The sequence below is a fragment of the Oncorhynchus nerka genome, unplaced genomic scaffold (genome assembly GCF_034236695.1).
Source record: "Oncorhynchus nerka isolate Pitt River unplaced genomic scaffold, Oner_Uvic_2.0 unplaced_scaffold_1071, whole genome shotgun sequence".
In the NCBI taxonomy this organism is placed as follows: domain Eukaryota; kingdom Metazoa; phylum Chordata; class Actinopteri; order Salmoniformes; family Salmonidae; genus Oncorhynchus; species Oncorhynchus nerka.
Window position 1 is genome coordinate 89,003 of NW_027040244.1, and position 22,281 is coordinate 111,283.

The following is a 22,281-nucleotide window of genomic DNA, read 5'->3' on the forward strand; positions in this document are numbered from 1 at the left end:
TAGTTGTCACTGTGTTAACCACAACCAACATGTTGGATCTCTGTTTAGTTGTCACTGTGTTAACCACAACCAACATGTTGGATCTCTGTTTAGTTGTCACTGTGTTAACCACAACCAACATGTTGGATCTCTGTTTAGTTGTCACTGTGTTAATCACAACCAACATGTTGGATCTCTGTTTAGTTGTCACTGTGTTAACCACAACCAACATGTTGGATCTCTGGTTAGTTGTTACTGTGTTAACCACAACCAACATGTTGGATCTCTGTTTAGTTGTCACTGTGTTAACCACAACCAACATGCTGGATCTCTGTTTAGTTGTCACTGTGTTAACCACAACCAACATGTTGGATCTCTGTTTAGTTGTCACTGTGTTAACCACAACCAACATGTTGGATCTCTGTTTAGTTGTCACTGTGTTAACCACAACCAACATGTTGGATCTCTGTTTAGTTGTCACTGTGTTAATCACAACCAACATGTTGGATCTCTGTTTAGTTGTCACTGTGTTAACCACAACCAACATGTTGGATCTCTGTTTAGTTGTCACTGTGTTAACCACAACCAACATGTTGGATCTCTGTTTAGTTGTCACTGTGTTAACCACAAACAACATGTTGGATCTCTGTTTAGTTGTCACTGTGTTAATAACCACAACCAACATGTTGGATCTCTGTTTAGTTGTCACTGTGTTAACCACAACCAACATGTTGGATCTCTGTTTAGTTGACACTGTGTTAACCACAACCAACATGTTGGATCTCTGTTTAGTTGTCACTGTGTTAACCACAACCAACATGTTGGATCTCTGTTTAGTTGTCACTGTGTTAACCACAACCAACATGTTGGATCTCTGTTTAGTTGTCACTGTGTTAACCACAACCAACATGTTGGATCTCTGTTTAGTTGTCACTGTGTTAACCACAACCAACATGTTGGATCTCTGTTTAGTTGTCACTGTGTTAACCACAACCAACATGTTGGATCTCTGTTTAGTTGTCACTGTGTTAACCACAACCAACATGTTGGATCTCTGGTTAGTTGTCACTGTGTTAACCACAACCAACATGTTGGATCTCTGTTTAGTTGTCACTGTGTTAACCACAACCAACATGTTGGATCTCTGTTTAGTTGTCACTGTGTTAACCACAACCAACATGTTGGATCTCTGTTTAGTTGTCACTGTGTTAACCACAACCAACATGTTGGATCTCTGTTTAGTTGTCACTGTGTTAATAACCACAACCAACATGTTGGATCTCTGGTTAGTTGTCACTGTGTTAACCACAACCAACATGTTGGATCTCTGTTTAGTTGTCACTGTGTTAACCACAACCAACATGTTGGATCTCTGTTTAGTTGTCACTGTGTTAATAACCACATGTTGGACCAACATGTTGGATCTCTGTTTAGTTGTCACTGTGTTAATAACCACAACCAACATGTTGGATCTCTGTTTAGTTGTCACTGTGTTAACCACAACCAACATGTTGGATCTCTGGTTAGTTGACACTGTGTTAACCACAACCAACATGTTGGATCTCTGTTTAGTTGTCACTGTGTTAAACACCACAACCAACATGTTGGATCTCTGTTTAGTTGTCACTGTGTTAACCACAACCAACATGTTGGATCTCTGTTTAGTTGTCACTGTGTTAACCACAACCAACATGTTGGATCTCTGTTTAGTTGTCACTGTGTTGACCACAACCAACATGTTGGATCTCTGTTTAGTTGTCACTGTGTTAACCACAACCAACATGTTGGATCTCTGTTTAGTTGTCACTGTGTTGACCACAACCAACATGTTGGATCTCTGTTTAGTTGTCACTGTGTTAACCACAACCAACATGCTGGATCTCTGTTTAGTTGTCACTGTGTTGACCACAACCAACATGTTGGATCTCTGTTTAGTTGTCACTGTGTTAACCACAACCAACATGTTGGATCTCTGTTTAGTTGTCACTGTGTTAACCACAACCAACATGCTGGATCTCTGTTTAGTTGTCACTGTGTTGACCACAACCAACATGCTGGATCTCTGTTTAGTTGACACTGTGTTAACCACAACCAACATGTTGGATCTCTGTTTAGTTGACACTGTGTTAACCACAACCAACATGCTGGATCTCTGGTTAGTTGTCACTGTGTTAACCACAACCAACATGTTGGATCTCTGTTTAGTTGTCACTGTGTTAATCACAACCAACATGTTGGATCTCTGTTTAGTTGTCACTGTGTTAACCACAACCAACATGTTGGATCTCTGTTTAGTTGTCACTGTGTTAACCACAACCAACATGTTGGATCTCTGTTTAGTTGTCACTGTGTTAACCACAACCAACATGTTGGATCTCTGTTTAGTTGTCACTGTGTTAACCACAACCAACATGTTGGATCTCTGTTTAGGTGTCACTGTGTTAACCACAACCAACATGTTGGATCTCTGTTTAGTTGTCACTGTGTTAACCACAACCAACATGTTGGATCTCTGTTTAGTTGTCACTGTGTTAACCACAACCAACATGTTGGATCTCTGTTTAGTTGTCACTGTGTTAACCACAACCAACATGTTGGATCTCTGTTTAGTTGTCACTGTGTTAACCACAACCAACATGTTGGATCTCTGTTTAGTTGTCACTGTGTTAACCACAACCAACATGTTGGATCTCTGTTTAGTTGTCACTGTGTTAACCACAACCAACATGATGGATCTCTGTTTAGTTGTCACTGTGTTAACCACAACCAACATGTTGGATCTCTGTTTAGTTGTCACTGTGTTAACCACAACCAACATGTTGGATCTCTGTTTAGTTGTCACTGTGTTAACCACAACCAACATGTTGGATCTCTGGTTAGTTGTCACTGTGTTATTGTCCACAACCAACATGTTGGATCTCTGGTTAGTTGTCACTGTGTTAACCACAACCAACATGTTGGATCTCTGTTTAGTTGTCACTGTGTTAACCACAACCAACATGTTGGATCTCTGTTTAGTTGTCACTGTGTTAACCACAACCAACATGTTGGATCTCTGTTTAGTTGTCACTGTGTTAACCACAACCAACATGTTGGATCTCTGGTTAGTTGTCACTGTGTTAACCACAACCAACATGTTGGATCTCTGTTTAGTTGTCACTGTGTTAACCACAACCAACATGTTGGATCTCTGGTTAGTTGTCACTGTGTTAACCACAACCAACATGTTGGATCTCTGTTTAGTTGTCACTGTGTTAACCACAACCAACATGTTGGATCTCTGTTTAGTTGTCACTGTGTTAACCACAACCAACATGTTGGATCTCTGTTTAGTTGTCACTGTGTTAACCACAACCAACATGTTGGATCTCTGTTTAGTTGTCACTGTGTTAACCACAACCAACATGTTGGATCTCTGTTTAGTTGTCACTGTGTTAACCACAACCAACATGTTGGATCTCTGTTTAGTTGTCACTGTGTTAACCACAACCAACATGTTGGATCTCTGTTTAGTTGTCACTGTGTTAACCACAACCAACATGTTGGATCTCTGTTTAGTTGTCACTGTGTTAACCACAACCAACATGTTGGATCTCTGTTTAGTTGTCACTGTGTTAACCACAACCAACATGTTGGATCTCTGTTTAGTTGTCACTGTGTTAACCACAACCAACATGTTGGATCTCTGTTTAGTTGTCACTGTGTTAACCACAACCAACATGTTGGATCTCTGTTTAGTTGTCACTGTGTTAACCACAACCAACATGTTGGATCTCTGTTTAGTTGTCACTGTGTTGACCACAACCAACATGTTGGATCTCTGTTTAGTTGTCACTGTGTTAACCACAACCAACATGTTGGATCTCTGTTTAGTTGTCACTGTGTTGACCACAACCAACATGTTGGATCTCTACAACCAACAATCTCTGTTTAGTTGTCACTGTGTTAACCACAACCAACATGTTGGATCTCTGTTTAGTTGTCACTGTGTTAACCACAACCAACATGTTGGATCTCTGTTTAGTTGTCACTGTGTTAACCACAACCAACATGTTGGATCTCTGGTTAGTTGTCACTGTGTTAACCACAACCAACATGTTGGATCTCTGGTTAGTTGTCACTGTGTTAACCACAACCAACATGTTGGATCTCTGTTTAGTTGTCACTGTGTTAACCACAACCAACATGTTGGATCTCTGTTTAGTTGTCACTGTGTTAACCACAACCAACATGTTGGATCTCTGTTTAGTTGTCACTGTGTTAACCACAACCAACATGTTGGATCTCTGGTTAGTTGTCACTGTGTTAACCACAACCAACATGTTGGATCTCTGTTTAGTTGTCACTGTGTTAACCACAACCAACATGTTGGATCTCTGGTTAGTTGTCACTGTGTTAACCACAACCAACATGTTGGATCTCTGTTTAGTTGTCACTGTGTTAACCACAACCAACATGTTGGATCTCTGTTTAGTTGTCACTGTGTTAACCACAACCAACATGTTGGATCTCTGTTTAGTTGTCACTGTGTTAACCACAACCAACATGTTGGATCTCTGTTTAGTTGTCACTGTGTTAACCACAACCAACATGTTGGATCTCTGTTTAGTTGTCACTGTGTTAACCACAACCAACATGTTGGATCTCTGTTTAGTTGTCACTGTGTTAACCACAACCAACATGTTGGATCTCTGTTTAGTTGTCACTGTGTTAACCACAACCAACATGTTGGATCTCTGTTTAGTTGTCACTGTGTTAACCACAACCAACATGTTGGATCTCTGTTTAGTTGTCACTGTGTTAACCACAACCAACATGTTGGATCTCTGTTTAGTTGTCACTGTGTTAACCACAACCAACATGTTGGATCTCTGTTTAGTTGTCACTGTGTTAACCACAACCAACATGTTGGATCTCTGTTTAGTTGTCACTGTGTTAACCACAACCAACATGTTGGATCTCTGTTTAGTTGTCACTGTGTTGACCACAACCAACATGTTGGATCTCTGTTTAGTTGTCACTGTGTTAACCACAACCAACATGTTGGATCTCTGTTTAGTTGTCACTGTGTTGACCACAACCAACATGTTGGATCTCTGTTTAGTTGTCACTGTGTTAACCACAACCAACATGCTGGATCTCTGTTTAGTTGTCACTGTGTTGACCACAACCAACATGCTGGATCTCTGTTTAGTTGTCACTGTGTTGACCACAACCAACATGCTGGATCTCTGTTTAGTTGACACTGTGTTAACCACAACCATCATGTTGGATCTCTGTTTAGTTGACACTGTGTTAACCACAACCAACATGCTGGATCTCTGGTTAGTTGTCACTGTGTTAACCACAACCAACATGTTGGATCTCTGTTTAGTTGTCACTGTGTTAATCACAACCAACATGTTGGATCTCTGTTTAGTTGTCACTGTGTTAACCACAACCAACATGTTGGATCTCTGTTTAGTTGTCACTGTGTTAACCACAACCAACATGTTGGATCTCTGTTTAGTTGTCACTGTGTTAACCACAACCAACATGTTGGATCTCTGTTTAGTTGTCACTGTGTTAACCACAACCAACATGTTGGATCTCTGTTTAGGTGTCACTGTATTAACCACAACCAACATGTTGGATCTCTGTTTAGTTGTCACTGTGTTAACCACAACCAACATGTTGGATCTCTGTTTAGTTGTCACTGTGTTAACCACAACCAACATGTTGGATCTCTGTTTAGTTGTCACTGTGTTAACCACAACCAACATGTTGGATCTCTGTTTAGTTGTCACTGTGTTAACCACAACCAACATGTTGGATCTCTGTTTAGTTGTCACTGTGTTAACCACAACCAACATGTTGGATCTCTGTTTAGTTGTCACTGTGTTAACCACAGCCAACATGATGGATCTCTGTTTAGTTGTCACTGTGTTAACCACAACCAACATGTTGGATCTCTGTTTAGTTGTCACTGTGTTAACCACAACCAACATGTTGGATCTCTGTTTAGTTGTCACTGTGTTAACCACAACCAACATGTTGGATCTCTGGTTAGTTGTCACTGTGTTAACCACAACCAACATGTTGGATCTCTGGTTAGTTGTCACTGTGTTAACCACAACCAACATGTTGGATCTCTGTTTAGTTGACACTGTGTTAACCACAACCAACATGTTGGATCTCTGTTTAGTTGTCACTGTGTTAACCACAACCAACATGTTGGATCTCTGTTTAGTTGTCACTGTGTTAACCACAACCAACATGTTGGATCTCTGTTTAGTTGTCACTGTGTTAACCACAACCAACATGTTGGATCTCTGTTTAGTTGTCACTGTGTTAACCACAGCCAACATGATGGATCTCTGTTTAGTTGTCACTGTGTTAACCACAACCAACATGTTGGATCTCTGTTTAGTTGTCACTGTGTTAACCACAACCAACATGTTGGATCTCTGTTTAGTTGTCACTGTGTTAACCACAACCAACATGTTGGATCTCTGTTTAGTTGTCACTGTGTTAACCACAACCAACATGTTGGATCTCTGTTTAGTTGTCACTGTGTTAACCACAACCAACATGTTGGATCTCTGTTTAGTTGTCACTGTGTTAACCACAACCAACATGTTGGATCTCTGTTTAGTTGTCACTGTGTTAACCACAACCAACATGCTGGATCTCTGTTTAGTTGTTACTGTGTTAACCACAACCAACATGTTGGATCTCTGTTTAGGGGTCAGTGCTCTAAAATGAGTCTCTCTGGGGAGAGAGAGGAGGGTGGCCCTGTCTCTAAAATGAGTCTCTCTGGGGAGAGAGAGGAGGGGGGCCCTGCCTCTAAAATTCATCTCTCTGAGGGACATGACACCAAAGATAAGAGGTAAGATGACAATTTAATGAATAATTTATAAAGTTTATTTCCAAAATAAATAGCTATCTTAAGATGAATGCACTTACTGTAAATCACTCTGGATAAGAGCATCTGCTAAATCAGGAGTTCTCAATCCGGGGTCTGTGGAGGTACTGCAGGGGTTCTCAATCCGGGGTCTGGGGAGGTACTGCAGGGGTTCTCAATCCGGGGTCTGTGGAGGTACTGCAGGGGTTCTCAATCCGGGGTCTGTGGAGGTACTGCAGGGGTTCTCAATCCGGGGTCTGGGGAGGTACTGCAGGGGTTCTCAATCCGGGGTCTGTGGAGGTACTGCAGGGGTTCTCAATCCGGGGTCTGGGGAGGTACTGCAGGGGTTCTCAATCCGGGGTCTGTGGAGGTACTGCAGGGGTTCTCAATCCGGGGTCTGTGGAGGTACTGCAGGGGTTCTCAATCCGGGGTCTGTGGAGGTACTGCAGGGGTTCTCAATCCGGGGTCTGTGGAGGTACTGCAGGGGTTCTCAATCCGGGGTCTGTGGAGGTACTGCAGGGGTTCTCAATCCGGGGTCTGGGGAGGTACTGCAGGGGTTCTCAATCCGGGGTCTGTGGAGGTACTGCAGGGGTTCTCAATCCGGGGTCTGTGGAGGTACTGCAGGGGTTCCACGGCACCCTGACTGTACTCGTTGCAATGTCAGACATTTGATAGGATTTTTACATGACACAACCACTTTGCCTTCTCTTAATTATTGACTAATATAATGGAATGCATATTTTAACATTTACATTTACATTTAAGTCATTTAGCAGACGCTCTTATCCAGAGCGACTTACAAATTGGTGCTTTCACCTTATGACATCCAGTGGAACAGCCACTTTACAATAGTGCATCTAGGTCTTTTAAGGGGGGAGGGGGAGAAGGATTACTTTATCCTATCCTAGGTATTCCTTAAAGAGGTGGGGTTTCAGGTGTCTCCGGAAGGTGGTGATTGACTCCGCTGTCCTGGCGTCGTGAGGGAGTTTGTTCCACCATTGGGGGGCCAGAGCAGCGAACAGTTTTGACTGGGCTGAGCGGGAACTGTACTTCCTCAGTGGTAGGGAGGCGAGCAGGCCAGAGGTGGATGAACGCAGTGCCCTTGTTTGGGTGTAGGGCCTGATCAGAGCCTGGAGGTAGTGAGGTGCCGTTCCCCTCACAGCTCCGTAGGCAAGCACCATGGTCTTGTAGCGGATGCGAGCTTCAACTGGAAGCCAGTGGAGAGAGCGGAGGAGCGGGGTGACGTGAGAGAACTTGGGAAGGTTGAACACCAGACGGGCTGCGGCGTTCTGGATGAGTTGTAGGGGTTTAATGGCACAGGCAGGGAGCCCAGCCAACAGCGAGTTGCAGTAATCCAGACGGGAGATGACAAGTGCCTGGATTAGGACCTGCGCCGCTTCCTGTGTGAGGCAGGGTCGTACTCTGCGGATGTTGTAGAGCATGAACCTACAGGAACGGGCCACCGCCTTGATGTTATTTGAGAACGACAGGGTGTTGTCCAGGATCACGCCAAGGTTCTTAGCGCTCTGGGACGAGGACACAATGGAGTTGTCAACCGTGATGGCGAGATCATGGAACGGGCAGTCCTTCCCCGGGAGGAAGAGCAGCTCCGTCTTGCCGAGGTTCAGCTTGAGGTGATGATCCGTCATCCACACTGATATGTCTGCCAGACATGCAGAGATGCGATTCGCCACCTGGTCGTCAGAAGGGGGAAAGGAGAAGATTAATTGTGTGTCGTCTGCATAGCAATGATAGGAGAGACCATGTGAGGTTATGACAGAGCCAAGTGACTTGGTGTATAGCGAGAATTTTAACCAATTGTGATGGTTGTTACCAGCAGAATATTGACAATATAACTGTTACATCAACACTCTCTTCACACCCGTTTAACAACTCTAAATATCTTTGGCATAGTAGGCATCAAGTCCCTTCCAATAATGTTGCCTACAACGTTTCATACAATGTTCATTTTCATCGAACACATATTACACCCTAGACGCCTTCAACTGCCCAATTTATATCCATCCCCAATTTAGGAGTATTTTTTAACAATATGATGTTTTGCTCCAAAGAGAGAACTTGAAATAACATGATGTAGATAATTAAATCATCAAAAGAAAAACGTGTTTAGAAAATAAGGTTCCTTATAAAAAGGCTTCTATCACTTCCTTAAAATATGAAATCAATAAAAGTTATATATATTTTGGGGTTCAGTGAAGAAGAACCTCTATAGTTCTGATCAACAAAAGGTTCATGTTTTGAGGATGTGAACCCAGCAGCCATCCAGTGGTCAGATCAATTCCACCTGTTTTTTCCAGCGCCCGGCCCGGGATTCGAACCAGCCACCCTTCGGTCACAGCTCCAACTCCAACCTGAATTAATCTTCAGAAATAAGCCTGAGTTAATCTGCCAAAATGAAGACAAAATGCTATGCAGTTATACATAAATATTATACATAAATCATTGCCAAAAGCACAAGACATACTGTTGCATGTAGGTCTGTATTATTTATGGGTTGATCACATAGAAATATAAAAACATTATTTTTAACTACTGCAATGCAATTACATGTGGCTCAGGAACCACTGACTCACTGCATTATTCTATAGTATTATCAAGACACCTGCTGTTAACTCTTAACTACTTAGGACACCTGCTGTTAACTCTTAACTACTTAGGACAGCTCACCAGGTGTCCTAAATATCTACTGACTAGGTGGGTAGGTAATTTAGGCAATGGGTAGGTAACTAGGTCATTTATACCCATAAGTGTAAAATGTCTTTATTCTCAGCACTTATACGACCAATTTTCTACTCAGACACTTTGGCCATATGGACCCAGATCTCAACATATTGTCATAAAAAAACTGAATGTTTGATCTCAAAATGTTGTTATAATTTTGTAAAAATGTTTGTTAAACATAATAATAAAAAATGAATATTACTAATGTAACCCACTGTAAAGACTGGGTTTAGGTTATTGTGTTGCACTGCTCATGTCCGCGTTCTGGAACTGTCCGCGTCCCCGTACAGAACTGTCCGCGTCCACGTTCGGTGTGGATATTGTCCGGTTACGCGCAGAGTGGACTGAGGTGATCTTGGGGAATATCGACGGAGTTTGTTACAGTGTTGAGACACCGAAGTTTATTGTTCAATTTGCTTTTTTCTTTACGGTGAGGGACATTATGAGTGTAGCCAGATCCTTTTCACTCTCTATCCTCGTTTCATTTTGTGGTTCACCGGATTCATCATCGAGACGAGGGACAGACGAACGACCTGCTAACTAACCAAGCTAGTCGGTACAGCTCGGTTAGCTAGCTAGCTACTCTACCAGCAGCATCCTAGTTATCCTAGCTAGTCGTTACAGCTCGGTAAGCTAGCTAGCTACTCTACCAGGAGCATCCTAGTTGTCCTAGCTAGTCGGTACAGCTCGGTAAGCTAGCTAGCTACTCTACCAGCAGCATCCTAGTTATCCTAGCTAGTCGGTACAGCTCGGTAAGCTAGCTAGCTACTCTACCAGCAGCATCCTAGTTGTCCTAGCTAGTCGGTACAGCTCGGTAAGCTAGCTAGCTACTCTACCAGCAGCATCCTAGTTATCCTAGCTAGTCGGTACAGCTCGGTAAGCTAGTTTGCTACTCTACCAGCAGCATCCTAGTTACCATAGCTACCACTACATCATCACCGGCTCCCCGGTTGTTTCTTCCACCTGTTAAATCCCGGTGAGGCTTCTCCCTCTCTCGTTGACGGATGCTGGCTACCTCTGTCCGGTTCTCCTCTCTTCACTAGATGGACGGTAACTTTAGTGTTTAAACCTCTGTGTCCAAGGACCGAACTTTTGAATATTATTTTCAGGGCGCCTCAATAGCAGGTATTGAACCCCGGGTAAATAATCACTAGTCAGAACCTCAACCTCAGTATACCTTCATTATAAAAATCATCTTAATATCTGATATTGTGAGTAAACAACCTCGAGAGTGCGTCTTCCAGCCCTCCAATAAATTACATCATTCAACCCTCCCGGTTAGTAAATTTACCTCAACATGCCCCCGGAGAAGGCAGAGTAACGACACCAGCCTTTTAGCGGGGCTGACAGACTGACTACAACGCTCGCGTCGATAAATTAATCTCATTAAAAATGACACACTGCTCGCGCGCGTTAACTAACGTCTAGAAGTCAGTTCTATTTGTGAAACTCTTCTTATGTTTCCCCATCTGAGCTCAGAGTAGATGAGAGATGTAATGTTTGTCTCTGTTGTGTTGAAGACCAATCAAGCAGGAGAGACCAGCCTCCCCTGTTCCCAGCTGTGTGTCCATGAAGAGTGACCTGTCTATGAATCTACCTATAAACTTTAGAGAGGGAGACTTTTCTACTGAACAAAGGTAAGAAGAACTCATGGGTCCTGGTCAGTGAGTTAAACAACACTGTCTCTAGTCATTTCTCCTCTCCCATTTTCCAAATCCTTTTGTCCATTTTCATAGTCCTAAAACAATATTAAACAAACACAACATTCCCTCACTGTGTGTGTGTGTGTGTGGTACCTGGTACCCTGCACATTGACTCAGTACTGGTTATCCTTATAGTCTCATTATTACCTCAACTACCTGGTACCCTGCACATTGACTCAGTACTGGTTCTCCTTATAGTCTCATTATTACCTCAACTACCTGGTACCCTGCACATTGACTCAGTACTGGTACTCCTTATAGTCTCATTATTACCTCAACTACCTGGTACCCTGCACATTGACTCAGGACTGGTTCTCCTTATAGTCTCATTATTACCTCAACTACCTGGTACCCTGCACATTGACTCAGTACTGGTTCTCCTTATAGTCTCATTATTACCTCAACTACCTGGTACCCTGCACATTGACTCAGTACTGGTTCTCCTTATAGTCTCATTATTACATAACATAACATAACTTCTTTAAACAATAAAAGCTAATCTATGAACATTTCTGAAAAGTGATATATAGCATTTTGGAATGAAACTCTTCTTATGTTTCCCCATCTGAGCTCAGTGTAGATGAGAGATGTAATGTTTGTCTCTGTTGTGTTGAAGACCAATCAAGCAGGAGAGACCAGCCTCCCCTGTTCCCAGCTGTGTGTCCATGAAGAGTGACCAGTCTATGGAACCTCCTCTATACTTTAGAGAGGGAGACTTTTCTACTGAACAAAGGTAAGAAGAACTCATGGGTCCTGGTCAGTGAGTTAAACAACACTGTCTCTAGTCATTTCTCCTCTCCCATTTTCCCATTTATTGTTGTTGTTTTCATAATCCATAGGCTAATCATTTTTTCCATTTTCATAGTCCTAAAACAATATTAAACAAACACAACATTCCCTCCCTGTGTGTGTGTGTGTGTGTGTGTGTGTGTGTGTGTGTGTGTGTGTGTGTGTGTGTGTGTGTGTGTGTGTGTGTGTGTGTGTGTGTGTGTGTGTGTGTGTGTCTGAACTCCCTGGATGAGGAGAAGTAATCTCTATTCTGATTGTCTAGTCACTTTTACCTCTACCTACATGTACATATTATCTCAATTATAGTCTCATATTACCTCAACTACCTGGTACCCTGCACATTGACTCAGTACTGGTACTCCTTATAGTCTCATTATTACCTCAACTACCTGGTACCCTGCACATTGACTCAGTACTGGTACTCCTTATAGCCTCATTATTACCTCAACTACCTGGTACCCTGCACATTGACTCAGTACTGGTACTCCTTATAGCCTCATTATTACCTCAACTACCTGGTACCCTGCACATTGACTCAGTACTGGTACTCCTTATAGTCTCATTATTACCTCAACTACCTGGTACCCTGCACACTGACTCAGTACTGGTTCTCCTTATAGTCTCATTATTACCTCAACTACCTGGTACCCTGCACATTGCCTCAGTACTGGTACTCCTTATAGTCTCATTATTACCTCAACTACCTGGTACCCTGCACATTGACTCAGTACTGGTACTCCTTATAGTCTCATTATTACCTCAACTACCTGGTACCCTGCACACTGACTCAGTACTGGTTCTCCTTATAGTCTCATTATTACCTCAACTACCTGGTACCCTGCACATTGCCTCAGTACTGGTACTCCTTATAGTCTCATTATTACCTCAACTACCTGGTACCCTGCACATTGACTCAGTACTGGTACTCCTTATAGTCTCATTATTCCGGCGGTAACATTTGAGTGAGGCAAATATATAGCATTTTGCGCAAAGAAAACATGATTATTTGTCTCTCTGAAATTAAAACATCAAGTGATTTTAAACAAATACATATCTGTCATTGAACAATCCTTTTGTCCATTTGCATAGTCCTAAAACAATATTAAACAAACACAACATTCCCTCCCTGTGTGTGTGTGTGTGCGTGTGTGTGTGTGTGTGTACGTGTGTGTGTGTGTACTCCCTGGATGAGGAGATGTAATCTCATGTTTTGTCCACAGAAACCAACAGGAGAGATCAGAGTCAGAGATTCTCAGTGGTCAGTCTTCCCAGAGTTATCAAACAGACCTGGACTCCATATTCAGTGTATGTGGTCCTGTTATGTACATTTGTTTTTGTTTACCTCAAGTAAAGTTGATCTGTCAATCATTCATTAATGTGTTAATGAGAAAGCATTTTATTCTCTTGCTTAATTTATTTACTTGATTATTTCAGTTGCTTGAGGAGAAAATTATGACATTTGTGAAGAACGAGCTGAAGATGTTCAAGAGGATTCTTAGTCCAGAACTCCCAGAAGGCTTTGAGAGTCAGAAGCAGGATAAGGAAGTGGTGGATGCTGAAGATGAGCAGCAGGAGAGCAGTGCCAGAGAGGGGGCTCTGAAGATCACACTGCACATCCTGAGGAAAATGAACCAGAAGGAGCTTGCTGACACACTGGAGAAATGTAAGATCTGTCTGCCTCATGTTGAATGATGTTTTATAACATTTAAAAGCTGTAGCTAAAGTAGCTGTGTAACTCAATGATATTGTAGCAGCCTTAACACAACACCTAGTGACCTCATCAAGTAGCAGCAGGGATGTGTTGTGGTGATTCATTTAGAGAGACAACATTAATAATACCATCAATAATACCAATAATAATATAATCAGTCACACCAGTCTGTAATGCATTATGAAAACATTTATACAGTCAGTTTAGAGAATACATTATTATAATTTACAACTTTATAACAGTCCTACAATACTGTAGACATTAAAACAGATGTAATATTAATATCCTCTGTGTTATTTCTAGATTCAGATGAGCTTGCTGTGATTTGCCAACGTGAACTCAAATCTAATCTAAAGAAGAAGTTTCAATGTGTATTTGAGGGGATCGCTAAACAAGGAAACCCAACACTTCTCAATAAGATCTACACAGAGCTCTACATCACAGAGGGTGAAACAGGAGAGGTCAATAATGAACATGAGCTGAGACAGATTGAGACAACAACCAGGAAACAAGCAAGACCAGAGACTCCAATCAAATGTAACGACATCTTCAAACCCTTAACTGGACAAGACAAACGTATCAGAACTGTGCTGACAAAGGGAGTCGCTGGCATTGGAAAAACAGTCTCTGTGCAGAAGTTCATTCTGGACTGGGCTGAAGGAAAAGCAAATCAGGATGTCCAATTTGTATTTTCATTTCCTTTTCGGGAGCTGAATTTGATGAAATTGGAAAACACTTTCATTGAACTTCTCAATCACTTCTCAATGGAAACCAAACAATCAGGAATCTCCAACTACAACAAGTACAAAGTTCTGTTCATCTTTGATGGTCTGGATGAGTGCCGACTGCCCCTAGACTTCCAGAAGAACAAGATCTGTTGGGACGTCTCAGAGTCAACCTCAGTCGATGTTCTGCTGACAAATCTCATAAGGGGAAATCTGCTTCCCTCTGCTCTCCTCTGGATAACTACCCGACCTGCAGCAGCCAATAAGATCCCTTCATGGTGTGTTGACCAGGTGACAGAGGTACGAGGGTTCAATGACCCACAGAAGGAGGAGTACTTCAGGAAGAGATTCAGTGATGAGGACCTGGCCAGCAGAATCATCTCACACATAAAGACATCAAGGAGCCTCCACATCATGTGCCACATTCCAGTCTTCTGTTGGATTTCTGCAACAGTCCTTGAACACATGCTGAAACATAAGAGAGAAGAGATGCCCAAGACTCTGACTGAGATGTACACACACCTTGTGGTGTTTCATACCAAACAGAAGAATGAAAAGTATATTGGGAAAGAAGAGACAGGTCCACACTGGAATAAAGAGAGCATTCTGTCACTGGGAAAACTGGCTTTTCAACAGCTTGTGAAGGGCAATCTGATTTTCTATGAAGAAGACCTGATAGAGGCTGGCATTGATGTCAATGAAGCCTCAGTGTACTCAGGATTGTGCACACAGCTCTTTAAAGAGGAATGTGGGCTGTACCAGGACAAGGTGTACTGCTTTGTTCATCTGAGCATTCAGGAGTTTCTGGCTGCTGTATATGTGTTCCTCTCATTCATCAACAACAATGAGAATCTAATGGATGAACTGCAAACAAACGACAAGCCTGAAGTTACTGTCTTCAAGAGTGCTGTGGATAAAGCCTTACAAAGTGAGATGGGAAACCTGGACCTTTTCCTCCGCTTCCTTCTGGGCCTCTCACTGGAGTCCAATCAGAAGCACTTACGAGGTTTACTGACAAAGACAAGAAGCAGCTCACAGACCCACGAAGAAACAGTCAAGTACATCAAGGAGAAGATCGGGGAGGATCTCTCTCCAGAGAGGAGCATCAATCTGTTCCACTGTCTGAATGAACTGAATGACCATTCTCTAGTGGAGGAGATCCAAAGATACCTGAGCTCAGGAAGTGTCTCTAGACCCAACCTGTCACGTGCACAGTGGTCAGCTCTGGTCTTTGTGTTGCTGACCTCAGAAAAGGAGCTGGATGTGTTTGACCTGAAGAAATACTCCAGATCAGAGGAAGGTCTTCTGAGGCTGCTGCCAGTGGTCAAAGCCTCCAGAGTTGCTCTGTGAGTAAATAAAATGACATATAAGAACTAATCATCAGGAAGAAATATTCAGTTTAGAGAAATAAAATAAATAAATAAAATAAAATATGTATGTGTGTATAATATATTCTTTTGAAAAACAAATTGAATAAATTCATTGATTTTCACATTAGTATAACAATATGACCATACAATTCTAGGAAACGGAAGATGAATCTATATGTTGTTGGGGAGAATTAACTAAATGCATCTACCATTGTCCTTCTACACTACTGGTGTTAAATGAACAGTGTGTTTGTGAAGTCATGATGATCTCTTTGTCAGGCTGTCAGCCTGTGGAGTCACAGAGGAAGGCTGTGCTTCTCTGGTCTCAACTCTGAGGTCAAACCCCTCACACCTGAGAGAGCTGGATCTGAGTAACAACGACCTGAAGGATTCAGGAGTGAAGCTGCTCTCTGCTGGACTGGGGAATCCCCACTGTAAACTGGAGACTCTGAGGTCAGTATTATCAGATATGAAAGCACTTTAGGTATGTAGTTCTCCCATTTGAAAGGTCGTAATTATTCATTTATATTCACTTATAGTGTATTAAAGTAGTCATACGTTTAGTATTTGGTCCCATATTCCATGCCTGCAGTGATTACATCAAGCTTGTGATTCTACTAACTTGTTGAATGTATTTCCAGTTTGTCTTGGTTGTGTTTTGGATGTTTTTCCTGATAGAAACTGAATGGTGAATAATGTCCTGTCATTTTGGAGTCACTTCACTTGTATTGTCAGTAAGAATAGAAGATGTTTCTGAACACTTCTACATTCATGTGGATGCTACCATGATTATGAATAATCAGGAATGAATCGAGAATAATGATGAATGAGAAAGTTACATAGTGACAAGGATCATACCCACTCTGTAATTGGTAATGGTGAGAGGTTAGTATGTTTTGTTGTGTCCTCTGTTATTGGTAATGGTGAGAGGTTAACATGTTTTGTTGTAGCCTCTGTTATTGGTAATGGTGAGAGGTTAGCATGTTTTGTTGTAGCCTCTGTTATTGGTAATGGTGAGAGGTTAACATGTTTGGTTGTAGCCTCTGTTATTGGTAATGATGAGAGGTTAGCATGTTTTGTTGTAGCCTCTGTTATTGGTAATGGTGAGAGGTTAACATGTTTTGTTGTAGCCTCTGTTATTGGTAATGGTGAGAGGTTAGCATGTTTTGTTGTAGCCTCTGTTATTGGTAATGGTGAAAGGTTAGCAAGTTTTGTTGTATCCAAGATGGCGTAGCAGTAAGACGTCTTGTCGTGTCGCGTCCCTTTGTATATATCGTTTTTTTCAGTTTTTACATATAAATAATATATATATATATTTTTCTTCGCATATCTTTTAAAACATTTTGCTAAACCTCAACTTCTAAATACTCTCCTGCAACCCGCCTCACCCAATGTAGCTATTTTTCCTAAAGTATTTATATTTACTTCGGATCCAGAACCCCTCAACTGAAGCTAGCCAGCTAACTACCAGCAAACCATTGCTAGCGGTCTTCAGCGGGCTTCAGCTAACCGGTCATCAGCTAACCTTCAGCTCGGAAAGCTCTCGCCAGTTCGAACAACGCGACTCTAACCAGAGCATAACGGACCTATTTTTATTTTTTTATGTTTTTATCCCCTGATTCCCACCGCAAATGGAACATCTTCAGCTGGATCTTCACAACTAGCTATCTAGCTAACCGCAACCCCGGATGATTACTCCTGGCTAGCGTTTCCACCCACTTAGCTTGAAGCTAGCCCAGCCAGAGCCCTTGTGCTACCACCGTAGCATACTCCTGGGCTACAATATCCGGACCCACGACCGGTCTATCGATGTCACCGCATGAAGAGGAATAAACAGACTCAACCCATCGCGACGTCCCCCAAAGGCTAACTCTCTAGCCCTTGCTATCTCCTTGCTTGCTAATTCGGCCTGCTAACTGCTAGCTTGTTTAGCCCCGGTCCGCTAACTGCTACCTTGTTTAGCCCCGGCCTACTAACTGTTAGCTTGTTAGCACAGGCCTGCTAACCGTCTGAATCGCCGCGTCCCAAACACTCACTGGACCCATATTTACTTTCTATCTCTTTCGATTTTTAATTTGTTTATACCTTCCGGTAACCTGCCTCACCCAATGTGATACGGAATCGCTATTATTTTTAATTTTAGAACACACTCAAGAACCTCCAGAAGCTAACCAGAAGCTATTTAGTCATTGTTCGCTTTTTTTTTTTTTAACCTGGATAACACTCGCCAGTCCAGCTTCCCTGCCCCATCCACCGCTGCCCCTGGACACTGATCACTTGGCTACATAGCTGATGCATGCTGGACTGTCCATTAATCACGGTACTCCATTCTGCTTGTTTATGTTTTATCTGTCGGCCCCAGCCGCACTCAGGCTCTGTGTGTAGTTAATCCGACCCTCACTCTGCCTAGTTAACACCATTTTACCTGCTGTTGTTGTGCTAGCTGATTAGCTGTTGTTGTCTCACCTACTGTTTTAGCTAGCTCTCCCAATTCAACACCTGTGATTACTGTATGCCTCGCTGTATGTCTCTCTCAAATGTCAATATGCCTTGTATACTGTTGTTCAGGTTAGTTGTCATTGTTTTAGTTTACAATGGAGCCCCTAATTCCACTCTTCATACCCCTGATACCTCCTTTGTCCCACCACCCACACATGCGGTGACCTCACCCATTACAACCAGCATGTCCAGAGATACAATCTCTCTCATCATCACCCAGTGCCTGGGCTTACCTCCACTGTACCCGCACCCCACCATACCCCTGTCTGCGCATTATGCCCTGAATATATTCTACCATGCCCAGAAACCCGCTCCTCTTATTCTCTGTCCCCAACGCCGCACCCTCATACTACTCCTTCTCTGTTCCGAGGGTGATGTGGAGGTAAACCCAGGCCCTGCATGTCCCCAGGCACCCTCATTTGTTGACTTCTGTGAACGAAAAAGCCTTGGTTTCATGCATGTCAACATCAGAAGCCTCCTCCCTAAGTTTTTTTTACTCACTGCTTTAGCACACTCTGCTAACCCTGATGTCCTTGCCGTGTCTGAATCCTGGCTCAGGAAGGCCACCAAAAATTCTGAGATTTCCATACCCAACTATAACATCTTCCGTCAAGATAGAACTGCCAAAGGGGGAGGAGTTGCAGTCTACTGCAGAGATAGCCTGCAAAGTAATGTCATACTTTCCAGGTCCATACCCAAACAGTTCGAACTACTAATTTTGAAAATTACTCTCTCCAGAAATAAGTCTCTCACTGTTGCCGCATGCTACCGACCCCCCTCAGCTCCCAGCTGTGCCCTGGACACTATTTGTGAATTGATCGCCCCCCATCTAGCTTCAGAGTTTGTTCTGTTAGGTGACCTAAACTGGGATATGCTTAACACCCCGGCAGTCATACAATCTAAGCTAGATGCCCTCAATCTCACACAAATCATCAAGGAACCCACCAGGTACAACCCTAACTCTGTAAACAAGGGCACCCTCATAGACGTCATCCTGACCAACTGGCCCTCCAAATACACCTCCGCTGTCTTCAACCAGGATCTCAGCGATCACTGCCTCATTGCCTGTGTCCGCTACGGAGCCGCAGTCAAACGACCACCCTCATCACTGTCAAACGCTCCCTAAAACACATTCTGTGAGCAGGCCTTTCTAATCGACCTGGCCCGGGTATCCTGGAAGGACATTGACCTCATCCCGTCAGTTGAGGATGCCTGGTCATTCTTTAAAAGTAACTTCCTCACCATTTTAGATAAGCATGCTTCGTTCAAAAAATGCAGAACGAAGAACAGATACAGCCCTTGGTTCACTCCAGACCTGACTGCCCTCGACCAGCACAAAAACATCCTGTGGCGGACTGCAATAGCATCGAATAGTCCCCGCGATATGCAACTGCTCAGGGAAGTCAGGAACCAATACACGCAGTCAGTCAGGAAAGCTAAGGCCAGCTTCTTCAGGCAGAAGTTTGCATCCTGTAGCTCCAACTCCAAAAAGTTCTGGGACACTGTGAAGTCCATGGAGAACAAGAGCACCTCCTCCCAGCTGCCCACTGCACTGAGGCTAGGTAACACGGTCACCACCGATAAATCCATGATTATCGAAAACTTCAACAAGCATTTCTCAACGGCTGGCCATGCCTTCCGCCTGGCTACTCCAACCTCGGCCAACAGCTCCGCCCCCCCTCAGCTACTCGCCCAAGCCTCTCCAGGTTCTCCTTTACCCAAATCCAGATAGCAGATGTTCTGAAAGAGCTGCAAAACCTGGACCCGTACAAATCAGCTGGGCTTGACAATCTGGACCCTCTATTTCTGAAACTATCCGCCGCCATTGTCGCAACCCCTATTACCAGCCTGTTCAACCTCTCTTTCATATCGTCTGAGATCCCCAAGGATTGGAAAGCTGCCGCAGTCATCCCCCTCTTCAAAGGGGGGAGACACCCTGGACCCAAACTGCTATAGACCTATATCCATCCTGCCCTGCCTATCTAAGGTCTTCGAAAGCCAAGTCAACAAACAGGTCACTGACCATCTCGAATCCCACCGTACCTTCTCCGCTGTGCAATCTGGTTTCCGAGCCGGTCACGGGTGCACCTCAGCCACGCTCAAGGTACTAAACGATATCATAACCGCCATCGATAAAAGACAGTACTGTGCAGCCGTCTTCATCGACCTTGCCAAGGCTTTCGACTCTGTCAATCACCATATTCTTATCGGCAGACTCAGTAGCCTCGGTTTTTCGGATGACTGCCTTGCCTGGTTCACCAATTACTTTGCAGACAGAGTTCAGTGTGTCAAATCGGAGGGCATGCTGTCCGGTCCTCTGGTAGTCTCTATGGGGGTGCCACAGGGTTCAATTCTCGTGCCGACTCTTTTCTCTGTATATATCAATGATGTTGCTCTTGCTGCGGGCGATTCCCTGATATACCTCTACGCAGACGACACCATTCTATATACTTCCGGCCCCTCCTTGGACACTGTGCTATCTAACCTCCAAACGAGCTTCAATGCCATACAACACTCCTTCCGTGGCCTCCAACTGCTCTTAAACGCTAGTAAAACCAAATGCATGCTTTTCAACCATTCGCTGCCTGCACCCGCACGCCTGACCAGCATCACCACCCTGGATGGTTCCGACCTTGAATATGTGGACATCTATAAGTACCTAGGTGTCTAGCTAGACTGTAAACTCTCCTTCCAGACTCATATCAAACATCTCCAATCGAAAATCAAATCAAGAGTCGGCTTTCTATTCCGCAACAAAGCCTCCTTCACTCACGCCGCCAAACTTACCCTAGTAAAACTGACTATCCTACCGATCCTCGACTTTGGCGATGTCATCTACATAATTGCTTCCAACACTCTACTCAGCAAACTGGATGCAGTTTATCACAGTGCCATCCGTTTTGTCACTAAAGCACCTTATACCACCCACCACTGCGGCTTGTATGCTCTAGTCGGCTGGCCCTCGCTACATATTCGTCGCCAGACCCACTGGCTCCAGGTCATCTACAAGTCCATGCTAGGTAAAGCTCCGCCTAATCTCAGTTCACTGGTCACGATGGCAACACCCATCCGTAGCACGCGCTCCAGCAGGTGTATCTCACTGATCATCCCTAAAGCCAACACCTCATTTGGCCGCCTTTCGTTCCAGTACTCTGCTGTCTGTGACTGGAACGAATAGCAAAAACTTATCTCCCTCACCAACTTCAAACATCAGCTATCCGAGCAGCTAACCGATCGCTGCAGCTGTACATAGTCTATCGGTAAATAGCCCACCCATTTTCACCTACCTCATCCCCATACTGTTTTTATTTATTTACTTTTCTGCTCTTTTGCACACCAATATCTCTACCTGTACATGACCATCTGATCATTTATCACTCCAGTGTTAATGTGCAAAATTGTAATTATTCGCCTACCTCCTCATGCCTTTTGCACACAATGTATATAGACTCCCCTTTTTTCTACTGTGTTATTGACTTGTTAATTGTTTACTCCATGTGTAACTCTGTGTTGTCTTTTCACACTGCTATGCTTTATCTTGGCCAGGTCGCAGTTGCAAATGAGAACGTGTTCTCAACTAGCCTACCTGGTTAAATAAAGGTGAAATAAAAAATACAAATAAAAAATTGGTAATGGTGAGAGGTTAGCATGTTTTGTTGTAGCCTCTGTTATTGGTAATGGTGAGAGGTTAGCATGTTTTGTTGTAGCCTCTGTTGTTGGTAATGGTGAGAGGTTAGTATGTTTTGTTGTAGCCTCTGTTATTGGTAATGGTGAGAGGTTAGCATGTTTTGTTGTGGTCTCTGTTATTGGTAATGGTGAGAGGTTAGCATGTTTTGTTGTGGTCTCTGTTATTGGTAATGGTGAGAGGTTAGTATGTTTT

At 43.3% G+C, this 22,281-nt stretch overlaps 1 protein-coding gene across 1 annotated transcript in view; it reads left to right on the plus strand.

Annotated features, from left to right (window-relative positions):
- LOC135570158 (NLR family CARD domain-containing protein 3-like) overlaps positions 1–16,587 on the plus strand; it is a 28,483-nt gene extending 11,896 nt beyond the window's left edge. The window contains exons 2-9 of the mRNA XM_065016235.1: positions 6,704–6,847; positions 11,125–11,241; positions 11,924–12,040; positions 13,317–13,401; positions 13,531–13,759; positions 14,111–15,878; positions 16,182–16,355; positions 16,581–16,587. Of these exons, the coding sequence (XP_064872307.1) occupies positions 6,720–6,847; positions 11,125–11,241; positions 11,924–12,040; positions 13,317–13,401; positions 13,531–13,759; positions 14,111–15,878; positions 16,182–16,355; positions 16,581–16,587 (2,625 nt within the window). The 5' untranslated portion in view covers positions 6,704–6,719. The remainder of the gene's footprint in view (positions 1–6,703; positions 6,848–11,124; positions 11,242–11,923; positions 12,041–13,316; positions 13,402–13,530; positions 13,760–14,110; positions 15,879–16,181; positions 16,356–16,580) is intronic.
- The last annotated feature ends 5,694 nt before the right edge of the window (positions 16,588–22,281 follow it).